We start from the raw sequence: 20,399 nt of genomic DNA on the forward strand, positions 1-20,399 counted from the left end.
GTCCGGATGAGTGCTGCGGACATCCATCTCTCCTTTCTCTATCACCACGATACGTTGATCACAACGATTCTTTCATCACCATGATTATATGAATGCAGTGCTGGGTAGTGCCTTAAATGGACGATTCCCTAGTTCAAGCCAGCCATAGCAGCATTGTCCGGTAAAATATCCAGCGGGAAATTGTCCCCAGCATGTGTGTAAAGGACATGCAAGCATGTACGTTATTTCTAACCACAACACCCGCCATTCGCCACTAAGTGTGGGTGACAACACCACGGCGCTTGTGCCAGGCCAGGTGCACTTTGAGGACCACGTGACATCTCGAAGGCTCGCTGTATATACAAAGACACACACACACGGTGGTGTGTTTAGACACACCAAGTGTGGCGGGAATGAGAGTGGTGGTTTGCTTCGAGTTATTTATGACTCTCTGCTGAAAGTGTCAGCTCGTGCCGGCGTTCAGAGGCCGCTCAGGGTGCGATCACGATATCGGCTTCTTCCTCACGAGTCTCACCACGAGCGCCTTGTTAGACCAAACACACAAAAAAACGACTTCACACTGGCATGGGTCAGATGTGCGTGTTTCGAGCACAGGAACAACCGAGAGAAGTTTGGACAAGGCAATTAGTATTGTACCGTTACTATACCGTTAGTTGTATATTTTATATTTTTATACCAGTGGCGCGTTTGACAGTATCCAGAATAGCTTTCGAGACGATCTAAGATGCTTGTTCATTATATGTTCTATTCAGTTGTCGTTAATTGTTGCAATTTTTATGATTACCATGGTATATCTCTTCTGATTAAACCACAGCTTTAAATATATGCATATATTGTTATAAACTGTACAAAATAAGTGATTGCACTTTAAAAGTAAATGTACATAAAATTACAATTGAAACCGCTGTAAGAAGTACATTTTGTCTCGGCAGTTCAATAAACACGATATACCACGTGGTACGCTCGTAATTTGTGTAGCTTACATGAATTTATTTTTTGTAACTTTTATGTAAAGCTGGGTTTAGAGAAATGTAAAGTGATTACAAATATATCCATATACATAAAACGTATAAGTGGCGTTTGGTATATTATGGGCAATTCAGTCATTTGCAAACGTGTCGGGAGAGAGCGGCTATGGGACGGCTGTTGTGTGCTGCTGAGTGAAGCCCCCCCCACCACCACCACCACCACCCCGTCTGTCTAATAGCTAAGCGATGGTTGGGGTCGTGTAGTTCTGAAACAGCGGCTGCAGGAAGAGGCCCACGGTCCCCACCACGCACACCACCACGAATATCCACAGGAAGAGGCGGTCGATCACCATGGCCACGTACTTCCAGTCCTCGATCACCTGCGCAGAAGAATGAGAACAAAGAGAATAACGTACCTGGCAATCGCGTGACGTTGGGCCAACGGGCGACATGTGGTTGGAAACGTTGAATCAACGTTCCATGTTTAGTTGAAAGACGTTGCATATGATGTGGTGAATGTAGATAAAAGTGATTCCAATCAAAAGCCCACTCAGTTTAGACTTGGATTATTGTTTTACAAAGCAAAGTTGTGTTCTGATACGTGAGTGGATGCAATCCCTTTGTCAATCCACTGCTGGATGAAGGTCTCCCCATGTCATGTTGCTCATGCAGGTTGTTTGACCATACTTCACCATACTGGTCAATCTGGGGTTGTGAGCAGGATGCCCAGTGTAGGTTCAGATATTACTCGCCACTGATGTTAGCCGTGGGCAGATATCGAACTCAGATGGCCAGCTTCACAGGGCAGTGTGCTGAACACTGTTCCACCTTTACATGAGTAAATGGTGGTTCCGTAATTAACTTTATGGGTCGAATTATTCTGATCAATGTGCAATGGTTTTTCTTCAAAGGCGATTAAGATTCGTTGGATTTAAAAGTAATCTCTAATGTGGAACCATCGACTGAAGTTCAGCAGTCATACTCGTTTTAATTCCATAATGTGAAAGTTGTCTCCCTTCGTAATTATTCTAAATATGTGGATATTGTGTTTGTTTAGCCTGTGAAAAGTGCTGTGTCGACAATATATATTACAGGGTGCCATAGTTTTACTCCGAGCCTCATGTTGGATTCTTCCCATACACCTTATGGAATCTTGAAGACAAATAAATCCCTATATAAAATTAAAACGAAGTATGCCAATCTAGAAGTGGATCGATCATATCGTAAACCACTCTGTCAACAAAGGAATATCATAACTACACACACTTTCTCCTGAAGCACTCTCATGGCAAGCAGACCTACACTGGCATTTAGGTCATGAACATATTTCCATGAGCTAAATGCCATGGAGGAAGCTGTGGATGTATGATGGGCACAACGTGGCTTCTCTTAAACGCCAATGGCTCAGTACTTACATTGGTATGATTTTTTTTTAAAGTGCACCACATGTTTTAAAAAAATATTCTATTTGCACTTAATTATGCACAGATTAGATTTACAGTGGCGCCGCTGCCATGCAATGTCTGTATAAATATTTTAAACGCGGTCGACCTTTTCAATTTCAACCCGTGTCATAAATTCATGGCGGAACGCACCAGCGCCACACAGAAGGGCGTATGGACACGTCCCGTCTGCCACCCAACCATAGCCTGTGGTGGGTCCAGTGCACACAGTCTGTCTTTGCCTCACTGCTCACGAGAACGTGGTGGCCATCACTGAGTTTTACCGTGATAGCGAGAAAAACAAAAAAGATGCCGCAACTTTGGTGCCATCATTATCCTGGCCACCAACATGGCCGCCTGTAGCCGAGACAAAATGGAAGTCGAACTTGGTTGAGGGTGGTGACGTTTGGCCCGTCGTTCATAAACGGACATAACAATTTGTACTAATTACTGTTTCACAAATTAAATATAGGTTTAACCAAAATATATTTCATTCAAATCATGCAATGCTGATTCTATATAACTTAATCATGAGGATATTTCATACGGGGAGAAATAGGTACTTGTGGTTTTTTGTTGTTTTTTGAATGGCAGCTGTTAAAATATAATTAACAATCCAGATAGGTCGGCAGTACATAATCGACATATTTCATTAACCTTTTGCTCCAAAGATAAAATTTTCAATACTCGCTGCATTCATGTCAATTATATCTCATCAACCCCGCTGGCCTATTAACTTGAACGCCCCCTGTTGGCTGATACAGGATCATGAATATTCCCATAATACCCGGCGCCATGATTATATATTTTTGTCGTGTGTCCCAAAAATATATATTTTTTTTAAATCTCGAATTTCTGCATCACATTGAGTTACCCTTTTGACCCGAATCTCTTCACAGGTGACACGTGATTCGACGATGCTCCTGCGTTGGTCGTGGAGCACAATTAACAATAAACTCAACACATTCAATAAACACTGCGGCCATGTTTTGTGTTATTGATGAATATATTGAGTGGACTCAAAACAATATATATTTTAAGGCCACAGTGTTATTGGCGAATGTGTTCAGTCCTCTTTATATGTAGATGGAGGGGTTCTATTTGATCTAACATGAAGGTGACCGCAACCGACGTCAAGGGCTAAAGAGCAAACAATGTACCACACATAGCAGAGTCTGCTCATAATAAATCACCATTAGAAAACCAACATTTTCGAGTGTGGACACTCGACAATAACAGCCCATGGGTTGTTCGGTTTCAGTCATAGGTTTGGCTCATCCTGAAGTTCAAAATGCAACTTCAACAATCCTCATCATCTGTGAACCAAGTCACGTGGCGTAGGGTACGAGGATATACATATGGACACACATGGGCCTCCGAGAATCTGCTAGGGACGTGCAAACCCTGTGCAAAGCCGCCTTGATCTGTAATCAATCATGACCCCTATTGTAATCCACACCCCTCCACCCCCCGTAAATCCCCATGACCGCCCAGCCTCCCGTCGTCCCCCTCTGTGCACGCGCCCCCCTTATGAAGCCACGCACGTGTGCGCAATCTTTGAGGGAAGATCAAGGCTTTGCTGGGGGATTTCTTTGCAAATGTATTTTCGCCCACTCGCAGGGCATGCTCGACTCCAGCTATTGTTATACGCAAATGTCGCCTTTAATTAAAAACGAGAAGGGAAACCGATCTCGTGGAGAAGGAAGAATGAATGTCTGCACGGTGGGTGCGTGTACTTTTTTTGCGTATGAGCTTCGAAACTGGCGACTTGAGTTCTGAGTTCGATTCCTGGCCAAAGACTTACATCAGTGGCGATTATTTAATTCGGTGCTGGGCCTCCCCTAAGTCAACTCAGGCTACATATGTGTGTGCACATATCAGTACTGGGGAGACAAAGGCGACCGCACATAGTGGTAGCCACTTACCGCACTTAAGAGGCTCCACTGGCAATCTTTGACAATGAATGTTCTCTTGGCATCAGAGAAGTATTCCAAACATGTGGCACTGCGATTCACGCTCTCAGCAGGTCAGAGGACGTAACGTCATAAATACTACACGCTTTGACAACTGCGCTAAGCAACTTTGTAATGTTTCTTCTGGTATGAAATACATTTTAATGCAATCATTTACTGCCCCTTGTCAAATGACTGCTGGGTGAAAGCCTCCCCACGACGGGTTGGTGATGAGGGATTTGTTTGACCATACTTCGTCACTGTCGTTAGCCGTGGCCGCGAATCAAACTCAGCCGGGTTAACGGAAGGATCACGCTCACCACTACGCCACCGCTCCACCACTCCACTGCCTGCCTTGCCCTACACTTTTTATCTACGTGTATTCTGAACTTCATTCGCACCGTACGTAACCAACCGTGCTCATCGGAGGTGAAAACACACACGCAAATTATTAGACCTGTAAAAAAAGTACCACTGTATCTTACCCGAGGCTCTCTTATCCACACTGTATTCTAAGACGATTATTAATAAAAGGATGGCGACGGATGAGATAAAAAATTACTTAGTTTGGTGCAATGTGCCATGCGGTAGAATTAAAAACCGTAAGCAGGTTGAGCACACCAAGGGTTAAACGCGAGAGTGAAACGTCACGCGTGTTAATTACTACTTTATGCGAACCGGCAGAAATTCATTAAGAGCGCTTGACTCAACAATTGGAAGGTTGCCAGGTTAAATACCGGTCAGATGTTGGGGGTTACCTCAACCTATCATCACTTAAAGGTGTTCAAAATCGGGATCAATTTGCGATAATTCTACAGTAGTGGTCTTCTCGATATTCTTGCACCCCCCAATTTGAATGTGTGCCACTAGCTTAGGAGCTGCCCTCGGAGACGGGAGCCATGACCATTGTGAGTCTGCGAGTGTTAAAAGAGCCCGATGCGGGATAGTAACGACGCTTTGATCGATTCGTGGTGATTTCGTGCTTTCTAAGCTCACGAATTGCTTGCGTAAGCAATCGACGACGGTGTCGATTCACGCGAACAACAGAATTGTACGTCGTGGGTGCACGTGACTCCCTACGAATAGCCAATGGCCGCTGACCAGCGTGCTGAAGTTGTGCTCAAAACCCCGCCCCTTTACCCGAACGGCGAAGAGGAGGCCTCGTCCACTCACGGAACCGAAGCGTCGGGGAGGGGGTGGGCGTTGGGGCAGGGAGGGGCTACCCCCCCTATTGTAACCTCAGCCCCCTCCCCCCAATTCTATCACCCCCCCCCCCCCCCCCATAAACAAGGTCACCCTGCTGCTGTACGTGTGCACGTGAGTCGACGGGGTGTGTATGCGAGCGGCGCGTACGCTCTGGTCTTCGTCCTCGCTGCGCGTGTGGTCCGCGATGAACCTGACCCCGTCCACGGCTTCCTGCATCTCGGGCGTCCACTTGGACGAGGTGCGGAACCTCAGCTCGGAAATGTTCCGGAAGGGGCCCGAGAGGTCCTGCATTTTGAAGCCGTACTTGTTGGCGGACGCCGGGTTCACGAAGCACGCGTCCGCACCCTCGCCGTGCACCTTGCTCGCGAACGAGGCGCCCAAATGTTTTTGTCTCATGCGGTCGCGTGCCGAGCTGTTCTTGGGCCGCTGCATGAACAAGAGCATGGGCAGCTTGTGCAGGAAGACCTTCTTGACCCAGTTCGGCATGGTGTGCGTGCTCGGAGATCGGTGGTGCACGTTCAGGACGCAGACGCTCGTCACGATGGAAAAGGTGACCAGCACCATGGTGAACATCAGGTATTTGCCGATGAGCGGGACGTCCAGAGACGTGGGCGGCACGATCTTGGAGATGAGCAGCAGGAACACGGTGAGAGCGAGCAGCACGGATATGCACAGAGTCATCTTCTCGCCGCAGTCGGACGGCAGGTAGAAGACGAGGATGGCGAGCGAGGTGATGAGCACGCACGGGATGATGAGGTTGATGGTGTAGAAGAGAGGTTTCCTCTTGATGATGAAGTCGTAGGTGATGTCTACGTACGCGGGGTCAGAGGGGTTCTCGTTTTTGCGGCCGGGCAAGGACACGATGTCCCACTCGCCGCTCGGAGTGAAGTCGTCCATCGTGGCGAAGTCGTTCTTGAGCACCAGGTCGATCTCGGTGTGGTCGTAGGTCCAGGAGCGAAATTTCATGGTGCAATTCTGCTGGTCGAACGGAAAGTGCTTGACCTCGATCTTGCAGGCACTTTTGTAGATGGCAGGCGGCAGCCAAAAGATGCTCCCGTCGTAGGAGAGCACGGCGTTGGAGTAAAATGACACCTCGTACGTGCCGTCAGCACTGGAACAGAGACACGCGAATGTGTAAGCTCCCCCCGCCCCCTCCCCCGAGGCGTTATCTTTATTATTACAGCACTACGATTACTGCTGCATTGCTGCTCTGGTCCTGCTGTTAAGGTAGGAAAAAACCGAGGCGGTGAAATTGCGGGAAAAGGTTAATGCCACCAGGCCAGTCGGAATGCCTGGTCTGACCGCCGTCGCTAACCCCTAATCATTCTCTAGGTTTGCGGAACAACCCATGAACACGCCCATTACTCCCCCCAATCCTCCTCTCCTTCTTGCACCCCCCTACCCCCCCCCTCCCCCCGTTGGGCCCCCCACACCAACCCTTTTCCGGAAGGATACTGCACGGGGACCGTTGGCCAATTCATTGTTAGCGAAATAAACATTTGCCAAACTACTTGAAGAAAACCCACCACCACGTATCGACGTGGAGATGGAGCGATGAAATCAGCTCGCGTGCAGGAGCTTCGTGGATTACTGCAACCCGGGTTCGTGAGAATTAGCAACGGCTCTAGGGGGTGGGGACGCGGAGACGCCTTCATGCAGCGGTGCATTTATCGTGACTAATCATGATGATGGTGATCCTCGGGGAAAACATCGCACGTGTGAAGATCAGCAGACTAAACTAAACATTTTATTCTACCAGGTAAGGCCAACTGAGCTGTATAGCTCTTTATCAGGAGCCACCTGGCTATCACAAGTGACGGCTCAACGAAGTGGCTCATCGCGTGGAAAAGTATAGAGGCCCAACACTCTAAATGCGTGATGTTGATTCTACACGTGGAGGGGAAAAAACGGAGGATCCGAGAAACATCCACGCGACCACAGGGAAAACATGCAAACTCCAAATATACAGGCGCCAGGGTCGGGATCGAACCCACGACCTCCTGCAATACCTGGCGAGGTAGTTAACATCTCACCACCGTGACGCGACCCAATGGTGTAACCTGCACCGTGCAGGCGAGGGAGGGAAGGAGTCAGGGATGGAGGGGAGGCGAAGAGTCTCATCCGAAACGAACTCCAGTGTGCTTCGTAGCGACCACGTCGTACGTGCACTGCCGCTGGTACAGAGCCGGTCCGAGATGAAAAGCATCAAACTGCCGGCGCGTCCAGGAGTCGGTCGACCTTGCGCGCCGCGACTCGCGTCGATACTCACTTATTGTAGAGGACGATATCGGGCAGCCAGATCTGCCTGGAGGGCAGCCGCACGATGTCTAATCCATCATAATCATTCGGGTCCCACTTGAGCCGGTAGTCAATCCACTCCTGTAAACAGCAAGGTCACCGTCAGATTGCATTCAAAGTGCGAGACCACGGAAACAAGTAAGGGGAGTTGCCTCCCCCCCTCCCCAAACCATCCAAGACCAAAGACAAAGACCCCCCGTATAGCCTTAACATACTGTTGGGGCAAGTGCTGTCAGCGAGTAGCACCTATGAAGGCCGGCACGGCACACGATCGCGAGAGTGGACAGCACCACGCCCGGTCGCCTTTGTTTCCCTAGTAGCAACGTTTAAACACGGCACCAGGTGCTCATTTGAAGCTGGGCTGACCTAGGCGGAGGCCTGGGATTGGTTCAAATAATCGTTACTGGTGTTGGTCGTGAGTGAGAATCGAACTGGGGTCGCCGAGTTCGTAGCGCAGCGCGCTGACCGCTACACCAACCCCCCCCCCCCCCACCTTCCTCCCCGCAAGTGATTTGTCTACTCAAAGGTGCAATAATGCATGGGCCGTCAGTCATCTCCGGCAAACGCCACATTATTATGACAAGTACAAGTACATCCACAGGGATAACCTCTGTTGACTTTCCAAAAAGTGTTGCTAGTTTTATCGACCACCCATGGATGGCTGGTTAAGTCGACTGGCTGGTTAAAGTCGATCTCCGACCGTGGTTTAACCACCGGCTGCCAGATATCACACGTACGTGTGTGTGTGTCACTCACCAACACCTGTATATTACCCCACCTGTCTCAATTGACGTAGTAACTCCTCCCATCAACACTCTGACGCATGTCACCTATATCCTACCAGGCCGCGTAATAAAGTTACTCAAGGACATCAAGTCGTCTCTATAAGCTGAGCACTGTAATGGAGACTACAGCACATGACATCGAATCGTCCATTCACTTACATTGGGATAAACAAATCTATTTCTTTTTTGATGTACCATAATATAATTCAATTGCCGCGTGTATTATTGATGAAGCAGTAATTTATCATTGTATATAGACTATAAACACACCAGAAGCAGATAAAAGGCTTTGAGGCAGGGCATAAAACGTATGTACAGGCCATCAGCTGCTCCACAATTGCCCAAAATAGTCTATACCCTTAGCATTATTACACTGCATATATTATGAATAGTATCATCAGTGTGATCATCATCAGACATCATTAATCCGCTGCTGGATGAAGACCTCTCCAAGCCTCAGCCACATATCACGATCCTGTTGATGTCGTAATCCACCCAAGCAACTGCACACGAACTCTGGTATCGTGCCGTTAACAATCTAATACCGGAATATCATAGCAATTGTCTACGATCATATGACCCTAAATGTGTCCAATCTCATCGGATCTGAGAAGCTCAATTGGATCGAGCCTGGTTAATACTCGGATGGAGTTTTGTGTTGGTTTGGGATGCGAGGTGGCCAGGAGATTGAAGCACAGAATTGGATGGAATCCATCTGTAAGGAGCTTGTTGGATGCGTGGTTGGTTGTCTCTGCCTGCTCAGCATTCCTCCCACACGCCAAAACTAATTTATGGCATTAGCCAAACATCCCAATGTCCTCATTCAAAAAACTGAGCCTTAATGCTCAATGAGGCTTTCCTGGGTAAATTCAGGGCGGTGTTATTATGAAACAGTGGGCTCAGAAGGTCGAATTAATCCCTGAAACCCTCCCCCCCCACACCACCGTGTTCTCTGTGAATGAGCACCACGTGTAGATTCGCACGACTCAGTAGGAAGTCAACAGTCATGAAGTGGAATGAACTTGACGCAGCCACGAGCGTGTGGAATTTCCCGGCATTGGCACAAGTTACCAAGAATGCTGGCACATATGAAACACACACTGGGTATGCGAGGAAACCATCCTTAAAATAATAACAACATCGTGCAAAAATGTATTAATTGAAATTGAGTAAACAACCCAAAGCAGCACTCGCATGTTACAATTACGTTATTGTAATTATAAAGATTTAAGTTCCAAATGTATCGTCTCCTCTATTTAACCAGGGGTTGTAAACAAAGCCATTGAGGCACACGTAACAACCATTGCCTGCGTGCGTCTCAATGGGTTTGAGTTAATATCCGGGTCAAATACGACACCGTGACTTTTTTGACACGTTCCAACTCCTAGATCCGGTTTAATTCATTGCTTCTCGAAGCGTTTTTATTTTTTGGTCCGTGAACGTCCATTACTCTCACAACCAAAAGACACGGCGGTCTTTGTTCCACGGGCGATTTGATGATCTGTACCCCCAACGCCCCAAAATCCCTCACACCCGTGCGATTCACCGCGCTGAGGACGGGGATCGTGGGCTGCCGAGCCACTCGTTACCGCACCGCAGCGGCGGCAGCGCTACGCGTGGGGTGTGCACAGCGACAGTGTCGATGCGCCGCAGAGAAGCGCCGTGGGTCTTACCTGGGTGAGCCAAACGTTGGTCGTCATGATCTGCTCCCTTTCGTTCTAAACGTTGCGACACAAAATCACAATTGATGACGCTACGCCGAGCAACGCGGCATGCACACGCGTGAGCTGCTAAAGTCGCCCGTCGGTCAGTCGCGTACACTCAGAAAACAAATGCAAGTGTTTTTTTCTGTAATTCCAATATGTACGATAATTGAATTATATATTGCGTGTGGGAGGCGGAAGGTGGGGGGGGGGTAAGTGGAGGAGGTGTTGTTCTGGAGGGTGAATGTAGGTGAGATAGGAATACTTATTGGAGGAACAGAACCATGACATTTTACTGGCAGGGACTTCCCACCTCTGGAGTAAATCATACCGCAGATGCACTGTACTACCACAATGCTCATTTCGAAGATAAATAATCACGAAATTACATTTCATATAATGGTAAACGAATAAATATCAGATAAACACGCGCGGGTTCGAAGTACGTCGGATTAAAATTCACGTTTCATTAATGAGTATCGATTATGTCATTTGAAGACATGTAAGCATTCTCGGCCAATTAAAATATAACACGAGCTATATAAACTTTGCAGACAGCACGTGTGTTTACTGAATCGAGCCAAAGCTTCTTTAGTGGAGATAACAGCGAATTGGAGCACCCATGGGTTTCTCAATGAGATCATGGCCCATGAAAGAAAAAACACAATTTTAAAATCTCTACTCGAGTACAAGCGGTGGGGGGTGAGGGTGTGTGGGTTGGACACTCACGACATTGATGAGCTGGGACAGGGAGACTTGAAAGGTGATCGTAACCAGCTGCGAGTTATTGATGGCCGGGCGAATGAGTTTGTTGTATCTGTCTGGCCGCAGCAGATAGTCAACGAGCCTTTCCTCCGCCTCTGATGCGCCAATGCCTTCACAAATCACACGAATGATAAGGGCACACGTGCGTGAAGTCATATACAAACACACACACAGACACAGACCTTATTACCTTCCTTCATGGCTTTACAAGACAACCAGAACCTACTGACCCGAGCGAGCACGTAGCTCACGTGATGGCGGGAGCCAACATCACGCACGCCCGGCCGCCTTTGTCTCACCGGTGCTGATGCTCATGGCTATTTTATGCCACACAGGCACGAACATCAGTTGCCTTTAATATAAATGCATGTGTGCTATTGCAAAGGACGCGATTTCGTGGTAACGGTTGAGCTTAAAGCTCCGTGAACGTTTCGGCTGGTAATACAGGGTGCTTCAACAAAATACGTTAACGCTTCTGAGAATTTACAACGATACCACGAGAAAATGTGTCTCCGGGCTCTGGAGACCACCTGGAGAAGATTCCAGGGACGCGTTTACAATGATGGCGAACAAGTGGGAGACTTTGACTTTTTTTATAATGTTGAAGCACCCTGTACATTTGACGAGAGTAATATCGTACAATCCTTCGTCAATTGACTGCTGGATGAAGGCATCCCCACGCATAGGCTGGTCCATTGGGGCTGTTTGACCATACTTCACCACGCTGGCCATTGCCGATTGGTTAAAGGGCGCGCAGAGGGGAGGCGAGGCGGGGGTTGAGGGGTGTCAGAATCGATTCAGATATCGCTCGCCACCTGATGTCAGCCACGACCGTGAATCGAACTCGACTGGGACGCGTCCATAACGCAGTGCGTGAACCACAGCGGTGTATTCCTCGTAAAGGGAATTTTATCGCTTTCGTAATGCACACACACACACGCGCACACGTCACGCATTGCTTGTATAATTACTACAGAGGACAATTAAAAAAATGAATTCCCCTTCGAGAAAATTTTCCAGGGACATTTACAAAAGAAACGGATAGCCCGCGACAAGTGGCTGCACGCAAGATAATTAATTGATGAAGACGCACACAGCACATGAGCGGTTTGATTCTTGTTCACCGAGGCTCTCAGGGTCGCGTCCAAAATCGTTCTCCCTTTCGCGCTTTTGCTGCCGGAGCGACTGAAACGTCTTTCTCCGACAGGTCCCGGATTCCTGATGATGGCGCAATTCATGACCCTTTCTCCCATCACTCAAATATCAATTTCACATACACAAGACAAATACCCCCCGTCTAGCCTTCAACAGACTGTTGGGGCAAGTGCTGTTCGCGAGCACACGTGAAGACCGGGACGGCACACGAGGGGGGGGGGGTTGGTTGACTAGCATCACGCCAGGGCCGCCTTTGTCTCCCCAAATGTTGATGTTTTTACTACACACCGCACCGCGTACTCATTTAAGGCTGAGTCGACCTAGGGGGAGGCCCAGCACCAGTTCAGATATTCGCCGCCGATGTTGTTGGCCGTGAGTAGGCATCGAACTCGGGTCAACGGGTTCGCAGCGCTGTGCGCTAACCACTCCGCCACCGCTCCCCACTATTATGACACGCGCGCGCGCGCATACATGCACACAAAAGCGCACTATGGGAAATGAGTCATCTCGTACATTGTGATGGAAAGAGCGTCACGCAGCGGTTTATCATCGGGCGGAACGTGCAGGAGCACCACACATTGCGCGTGCATCGCAAAGGTCGTGGTTTATCAGTGCTCCGGCATGTAGACTCGCGGGGTCTCTGAAGTACATAATCTTATTCACACAGCCAGACCGATCGCCTCTGAGGCAGCGGCAGCACTAGCGAGCACCGCCACCGACACCACCGCGTGAGCCGGGGTTGTTCTGGGGCATATTGCGCGATATTTGGGGCCAAATTATCGTGAAACCCAGCGACGTTCGCGTGCAGCGCTTCGCAAAACCTGGTCCCCTTATCTCGACGCGTTCATTCCCCCCCCCCCCTCGCTTATAACGCCACACGCTAAAGCGGCACGCGACGGCACACTCTGGGTGAAGGCACGGGACGCGAACAAAACACGCCGGCTTGGACAAACAACAGCACTCGTTAAAGCAAAAATGAAGAGTACTATCGTGAACGCGAAATCCAACACGCTCAGCAGACAACGCACGCGCGTAGCCCCGGCGGTGAATGAAAAATCGGCGAATAAAGAAAGCAGACTTACGTTCGAGGGCGAACGCAAAGAGTACGTGGACGAGGAGTAGCAGCACAGGCGGCCTCTTCCGTAAAGTATCCATCGTCGAGTGATCTCGCCGATGTGCAATTCAGCCCCGCGCCGCTCGGCGTAGACACGCGTGGTGTCCCTAGGCACACATTCGAGTTTCCAGCGTGCAACGTGCCCGTGGCATCATCCTCCTGCTCCTCCTGCTCCTCCGCCTCCTCTCAGCACGAGTCCCGGAGAGGAGACGATCGAAGGAGCGAGAAGACCAGGTCGGGCGGGTGTGAGTCGGAATAAGTTCACCCGCATGCCTGGCGGCGTTCCCAGTCCGATGCTCGGTGGACACCTCGATGGCTCCTCTAGGACTCGACGCCGGACGAACGCATTTCGAGCGCGACCAACAGCCGAGAAACGCACGCGTGCCGCTCCGCTTGGAGCACTGGGAGAGATATCAGCTTAACCAACAGGGCGGCCGGGTGCTAGCACTTACGAGTGACTACACGAGAGACACCACGATTCCGCAGCAGCAACAACAGCAAAACAACCACACACAACACAACCAACCTAGCTACCCTCCCACCTACTCTACCCCCTCCTCCCTCCTTCCCCACCGACACCCCCCCACCGCCCTGCCACACACTCCCCCCACACGCCACCAAAACTCACTCGACACGTCCTAAATTCGCGGGCGCCAATGCTCGCTGTGGCGCTCAATCAGAAATCAATTTGAGAGGCTCTCGCCGCTGTCGATGGCCGAGAGTGATTTTTTTCGCCGCCCCCCCCCCTCCCTGGTCACCTTGTCCGTGCGCTCGCGCGCGCCGCGCATTTAAGCTCGGAATTAGAACGCGGAGGGGAACGGATCGAAGCTCACGCGAGGCACCCCGCCTCGACACAGGTAGCGGCGTGGAGAGAGGAGAGAACGAGGAGGGGAGGGATGAGGAGGAGGAGGAGAGGGAGCGAGCGAGCCAGCGAGCTACAAGTCTGGACCGCAGACACAATGCGACGTAAAGGGCGACTCGGCTCTACTCAAACCCACTCGCGAGGTCGACACTTTGGGCAGGAATCGCAGACGCGCGCAACGTCAACTCCCTCCGCTCCCTACCACATCTACCCCCCACCCGTCCCACCCCCTTATCTCCGGACGAGCTGTCTGTCTGGCGCTGGAAGAGCGCAGATATTTTCTCTACCTCTCTCTCTCTCCGGGGTAACCGGGCGGATGGATGAGAGCGCGAGTGAGAGCGAGAGAGAGAGAGGGAGCGACACAGAGAGAGGAGAGGAAAGCGTGCGGCGGGCGGGAGATCAGGAGGGAGGGAGTTGACGGGGGGAAGAGGAAGGGGAGGCAGCGCTACACCGCCCCCATCCCAGCGGCTCCGTCCCCTTCTGCCAGGAGCATCGCACGGAGATGGCGAAGATGATGTTGCAGCTTGGCGAATGATGTTGTTGCTTGACGGCGAGGATGAGGTGCGCGCGCGGTGCTTGAGCCCAAGGCGCGCGCGATGCCAAAGTTGTCGTGAATTCGCTGGAGACGCCGAGTGGGTGCACAGCGCGCGCGTCTCTCTCTCGCTCGCTCTCTGCACGGACCCCGTGAGCTCGCACGGAGCTGCGCGCGGGTCGTGAGCGACCCCTCGCTGGCGCGTCCACGATCACCGTCGTCATCAATGCAAGGCGGAGAGGCCAGAAAGGAAAGAAGGGAGGGGGGGTGGGAAGGGTTCGTCGGCGGGACAAGAGCGCCTCTGATGAAGCCTCGTTATTAATCTGGCAGCGTGTCATAAGATGCCGATTGCTCGTAGTTGTCATTTTTTTAATTGTCGCCGTCGTCAAAATCGCCGTCATCATCACCACCGCCGTCATAGCTATCAGATATCATTGTCACAATCCTCATTGTTGTCATCGTCATCGTCATTGCCATCAACGTCATCACCATTTTCGTTGTCGTGGTCAAGAATCATCGTCAGCATCATCATCATCGTCATTATCGTAGGTCCGTCGAGGACGCAAGGTTTGGTGGAGTGGGGGGGGGGGGTGACTCTTCACATCTTCTGCACCCCAGCCTGACCCTCACGCAAGAGTAACTTTCACACACTCACTCGCTCACACGGTGCGTGTTCACACGTATACGACGTCACGTGCGTGTGCTATGGACCGGTAAACGGATAAATATTGGCCAACGCTTGGCCATTGTTGATTCGCTGCGACATGTTGAGATACAGTTATAGAAACAAAGACAAAGACCCCCGTATAGCCTCAACATACTTTTGGGGCGAGTGCTGTTAGCGAGTAGTACCTCTGAAGGCCGGAACGGTGCACGAGGAGGTGGGTGACCAGCACCACACTCTGCCGCATTTCTCTCCAATCTTGGCGATGTTGAAACACCGCACCAGATAATCATTTGAGGCCGAGTAGACCTTAGAGAGACCCATGACCGGCTCAGATAATGCCACTGGTATTGGCCGTGAGCGGGAACCAAACTCGGGTCTCCGAATTTGAAGCGCAGTGCCCTATCCGCTGTGTCACCGCCCGCCACAGATACACACACATACACACTCACCTACTAATTATATACTCACTATCGTTCGCTATCATCAGCAGCAGCAGCAGTTGCCATGGTCTATTCACTGCTGGTTGAAGCCTTCCCCACAACGCCATCATCCCTCACCGTCTTGCGATGCCACAATCCATCTCACTCCTGCACACGAGCTAACCTCATCCCTCTCACTTTAGCTTGCTTGACCGTATGTGTGTGTGTGTGAAGACACACGCGCGCACACGGGCACAGACACGAACGCACATTCACTCTGTACTATACTATTTACTACTACTATTTTTAATTTACAAGGTAAAGTCCACTGAGCTATTGAGCTCTTTTTCAGAAGCGAACTGGCCACAAATGTCAGCTCAACAAAGTGGCTTATCATGTGGAAATGTATAGCAGCCAAATACCCATAAACGCATGTTTCTAAATGTGGAGGGGAAAACCGGAAGACCCGGAGACAAATCCACGCGACCACGGGGAGAGAGAGAGACACGCAAACTCCAAATATACAGCAGCAGGCGTCAGGTTCGGGATCGAACCCACGACCTCCTGTAGACCAGGCGAGGAAGTTCACACCTCGTCCGCATGGTATACACGCACATACGTGCCGTATCTATCCAATCCAACGCACACTGCTCAAAACTTTTTTTACTAATTACTCAACAACGCCGAGAGGGTTTATATCCGCGCATTTTAAAAAAAAACAGCAAATTCGATGTCATACGCTCGCATGTGATACGTGAAACAACTCCCCTCCCCCCATTGTGAACAAATACATAAATAAAACTGCATGAGATTTGTTTTTCTCTCGGCCTGACATGTGTATTGTCTATATAGTGTATGATACACACACACACGCGCGTGTGTGTGTGTGTGCAAGCATTCATTATTTGTGGCCTTGTGCACACGTCTATGCGGCGTTCATGTGTGTGGACAGGGCACATTATGTGTGTGTCTTTCCTCGCGCGTGCAAAACAATCGTCACGAGGTAGCAGGAGCCTCCTGAAAAGGAGTGTTGAGACTCAGTGAGACCATACCGCACAGCTAAAGGGCACTGGTGTCGCGCATTAACGCAGTCGATCGGCAGTGCCCGCGTGGTGGGGTAAAGCGTGGGCACCCCCGCCTCCTCCGAGGCGTCTTGATCGGAGGGGCACTGCCTGGAACAGGGGGTCGGAGACCTGCGGCTCGGGAGCCGCACGCGGCACTTGAGCAGCTGCTTCGTCACGTGATCTAGCAAGGACGACCACCGTCCCGTTTTCACCACAGTGCATTGCGGCTCTTGAAATATTGAGGTGTGTGTGGGGTTTTTTTTTGCCGACCCCTGCTCTAGAACGGCCGCTAATGGAGGCTCTTCCGCCAGCAGTGGTGTGAGCAAGATATTTCAGAGCTGCACCTTTACCTTTTGCATTTTTTATAATAGACGACTGCATTGAACCTTGTTCTAAGAGACCCACGTTTCGTTAATAAAAACCCCGTTGCCCCGACTATGTTAACAAAAGGATCTCCCAGACACACAAATGCGACTGCGCTCCACATCCTCCCACCCACGTCCACCCACCCACAGCCACCCACCCACGTCAACCCACCCACGTCCACCCACCCACAGTCACCCACCCACGTCCACCCACCCACGTCTATCCACCCACGGCCACTCACCCACGGCCACCCACCCACGTCCACCCACCCACGTCTATCCACCCACGGCCACTCACCCACAGCCATCCACCCACGTCTATCCACCCACGTCCACCCACCCACAGCCACCCACCCACGTCTATCCACCCACGTCCACCCACCCACGTCCACCCACCCACAGCCACCCACCCACGTCTATCCACCCACGTCCACCCACCCACGTCCACCCACCCACAGCCATCCACCGACGTCTATCCAGCCACGTCTACCCACCCACGTCCACCCACCCACAGCCACCCACCCACGTCCACCAACCCACGTCCACCCACCCACGTCCACCTCCACACCAAGGATTGACGTTGCGAGCGATCGGCGTTAAAAGAAAAACAAGACAACAAAACACACAAACACACACAGGCAGCCACATCGAGTGTCGCGTGCGAGTCCGATCCCGCTGATGAGCCGCGCAATTTCATGTTGTAGAAGTACACACCGCGTGCTCGATAAGCATTATGTTAAACAAACATCTGCCAGCAGCAAACGCGTGCCACAAATCGCCCAACACGTGGGAAGAGTGGTCGCATGCACGGGGGGGTGGGGTGGGTCGAGGGCATGGGGGGAGGGGCTGCGAGCAGGGGGGGGATGAGTGATTCATGACTGGTCAAGAGTGGAGCCAGGATTTTGCTGGCGAGGGAGCAGGCGACCTCGACGCATCGCTGCTTGCCCCGCGGCACCGCGGTCAGGCCCCACCGGCAATCACGGAACCTCCTGAATCCACGCTCCTCCCGTGACTGGCTCAGGCAGAGTCACCGCATTTGGCGAATCCGCTCCAGCTGCCAAGGGATGCCGTGGTGTTTAGTTCCATCGAGGGCTTAATTTCTCTTGGATATTTTCTTCCCCTCCCCGACCCGCATGTGCCCAATCCCTCAGACCGACCTCCTCCCCCAAACCTCCCCGAAGACCAGCCCTGGATAGGTTCGGCTGAAATGAAGCCCCGGTGCCTTCCAAACGACACAGCGGACCCAGCTCAGCTCAGCTAGGAGGGACATCACGAGAGCGTGTAACGGAGAGAGAGACAGAGAGTGCTAGCATATATTAACCATCGACCTCCAACACCCCGGAGCTTACTCCGATGAGTGGACGGATGGACGGAAATAACACTGCCTGCCCGACTCACAGCTGACCGAAAATGCCCCCCTCCCCCCATCAATGCTTCTTAAGCGGGGGCCCAGAACCCCTTGGAGCGTTACTGGCTTGATCCCATACCCTACCACGTCCACTCACCAACATTCACGAGTTGTCAAAAACCAATGGGCAAGCGAATGTGAGTGTCCAATGGGGAAGCGGTTGACCGCTAATCCCATCGGCCGAAGGGCAGTGCAGGGTTGTGTGTGGGCGTGGGGGAGGGGGGGCGCGTGGAGGGGGGGGCATTCGCCCTGTCGCCCCTTCCCTCCCATCACACAGAGGCCCTTGGGTCGCAGGAGTCTCCAAGCAATGTGCAGAATCAAACGCAATTACCGGCAGTTTATTGCTCTTCATATTTAATTATCGCGTGTACATTTTGTGAGAGAACATCGCATCGACCAGAGCTTCCTTCCATCCGCAGTGGGCCTTGTTCATCGTGGCACGTATCATGTCGTGCATCTGTACGAGCAGCCACTGGGACGCGGGGCCTGCACACAAGGGGAGCACTCCAGCGGTCCCAAGTCCACCATTGGAACCTCCTTTGCCAGTAGCAAAATATGATAATTGGTTTTCTACCCTTTTATCTGGCAACAAAACTAACTAATGCTTACCCCGAGCTCTCATACTCTGAAAGTGCATTGTTTTTGAGTTGTGCGCCTTTTGGCGTCATCTGGTCCAACACCATGTGAGACTAGGCTCTAAGAAATGCTGTCTCGGGTGTGGACCAATCAATTTCAAGGACAGTGCATACATTATCAGAGTTGTGTGTTTTTTTGCATTCCGACCGCAGGTATTGTGGTCAATGCAAACATGACTCCTTGTAAAATAAGTGTCAGTTTTGTTGCCAGATAAAAGGGTAAAAAAACAATTATCGGTCCCAGGTCCATCCCTCTGTCCACAGTCCAGACATTTGGAGCGACTTGAGCTCGTTTCCCGGCTACGGCGAACATCGGTGGCGTCGACGATGTGAACCGGTCTCCATCTCGTGTTTCACCAACGCGCGCTCACAGTGGGATGGATCGCATTTGGCACGTTTCTCTCCTCCGACATTACCTCTGTCCATCTCGAAGCGATGGTGACACGACATGAAGTGGATTGAAGGCTATTGGGGGTCGATTGTGGTTACATTTATAATTAAATGACGTACATTTTTTTAAACCACTGCTGGATGATGGCTTGCTCATGCAGTGCAGGTGAAAGTGGGGGGGGGGGGGATAACCACTTCACCACGTGGGCTTATTAAAAAGTTTATCTGGACACGTTTATATATCAGTCCCCGCTGATCAAAGCGAGTGGCTGGACATCGAACTCTGATGGCCGAGTTCATAGTGCACATCACGACGGATCACCCAACCTCTTTCGATCAATCCTGGAAGCCTGCGAGCATGCGGGAGGCCGGGTTGCCCATCTTGATGATGGCACCATCTGCAGGGTCTGACCTTTAGATCCTAAAATATGTCTCCATGGGCAGGTCACACAGCGGGCGCAGGGGTCGCTCGCAATTGCGAATGCGCGTCACAGCACGGTGTCTGCGTAACGCATTACGCAAGGCTGGAGTCGGAGTACTCCGACGGCAAGTTAGATAATAGCTTAATGCACACACCACGCCATCTGCAGTGATTGGAGAGAGAGAAATGCACTCACCGATTCTGATAAAATTGTTCAGTTGTGGCATTTATTGCAGCCAGAACTGGCG

General features: G+C 51.0%; 1 protein-coding gene across 1 annotated transcript; it reads right to left on the reverse strand.

The window, feature by feature from the left end:
- Nucleotides 1-572: 572 nt before the first annotated feature.
- Nucleotides 573-14,435, reverse strand: LOC133346713 (neuronal acetylcholine receptor subunit beta-4-like). The gene is made up of 7 exons (XM_061558523.1): nucleotides 13,976-14,435; nucleotides 13,357-13,945; nucleotides 11,084-11,229; nucleotides 10,325-10,369; nucleotides 7,838-7,947; nucleotides 5,716-6,679; nucleotides 573-1,348 (listed from the first exon to the last, which is right to left on the reverse strand). Exons 2-7 carry the CDS (start codon nucleotides 13,427-13,429, stop codon nucleotides 1,208-1,210), a joined length of 1,479 nt encoding a protein of 492 aa, XP_061414507.1. The 5' UTR covers nucleotides 13,430-13,945; nucleotides 13,976-14,435; the 3' UTR covers nucleotides 573-1,207.
- Between the last annotated feature and the right edge of the window lie 5,964 nt (nucleotides 14,436-20,399).

Source organism: Lethenteron reissneri, chromosome 24 (assembly GCF_015708825.2).
Source record: "Lethenteron reissneri isolate LAM-NWPU_2019-01 chromosome 24, ASM1570882v1, whole genome shotgun sequence".
NCBI lineage: Eukaryota > Metazoa > Chordata > Hyperoartia > Petromyzontiformes > Petromyzontidae > Lethenteron > Lethenteron reissneri.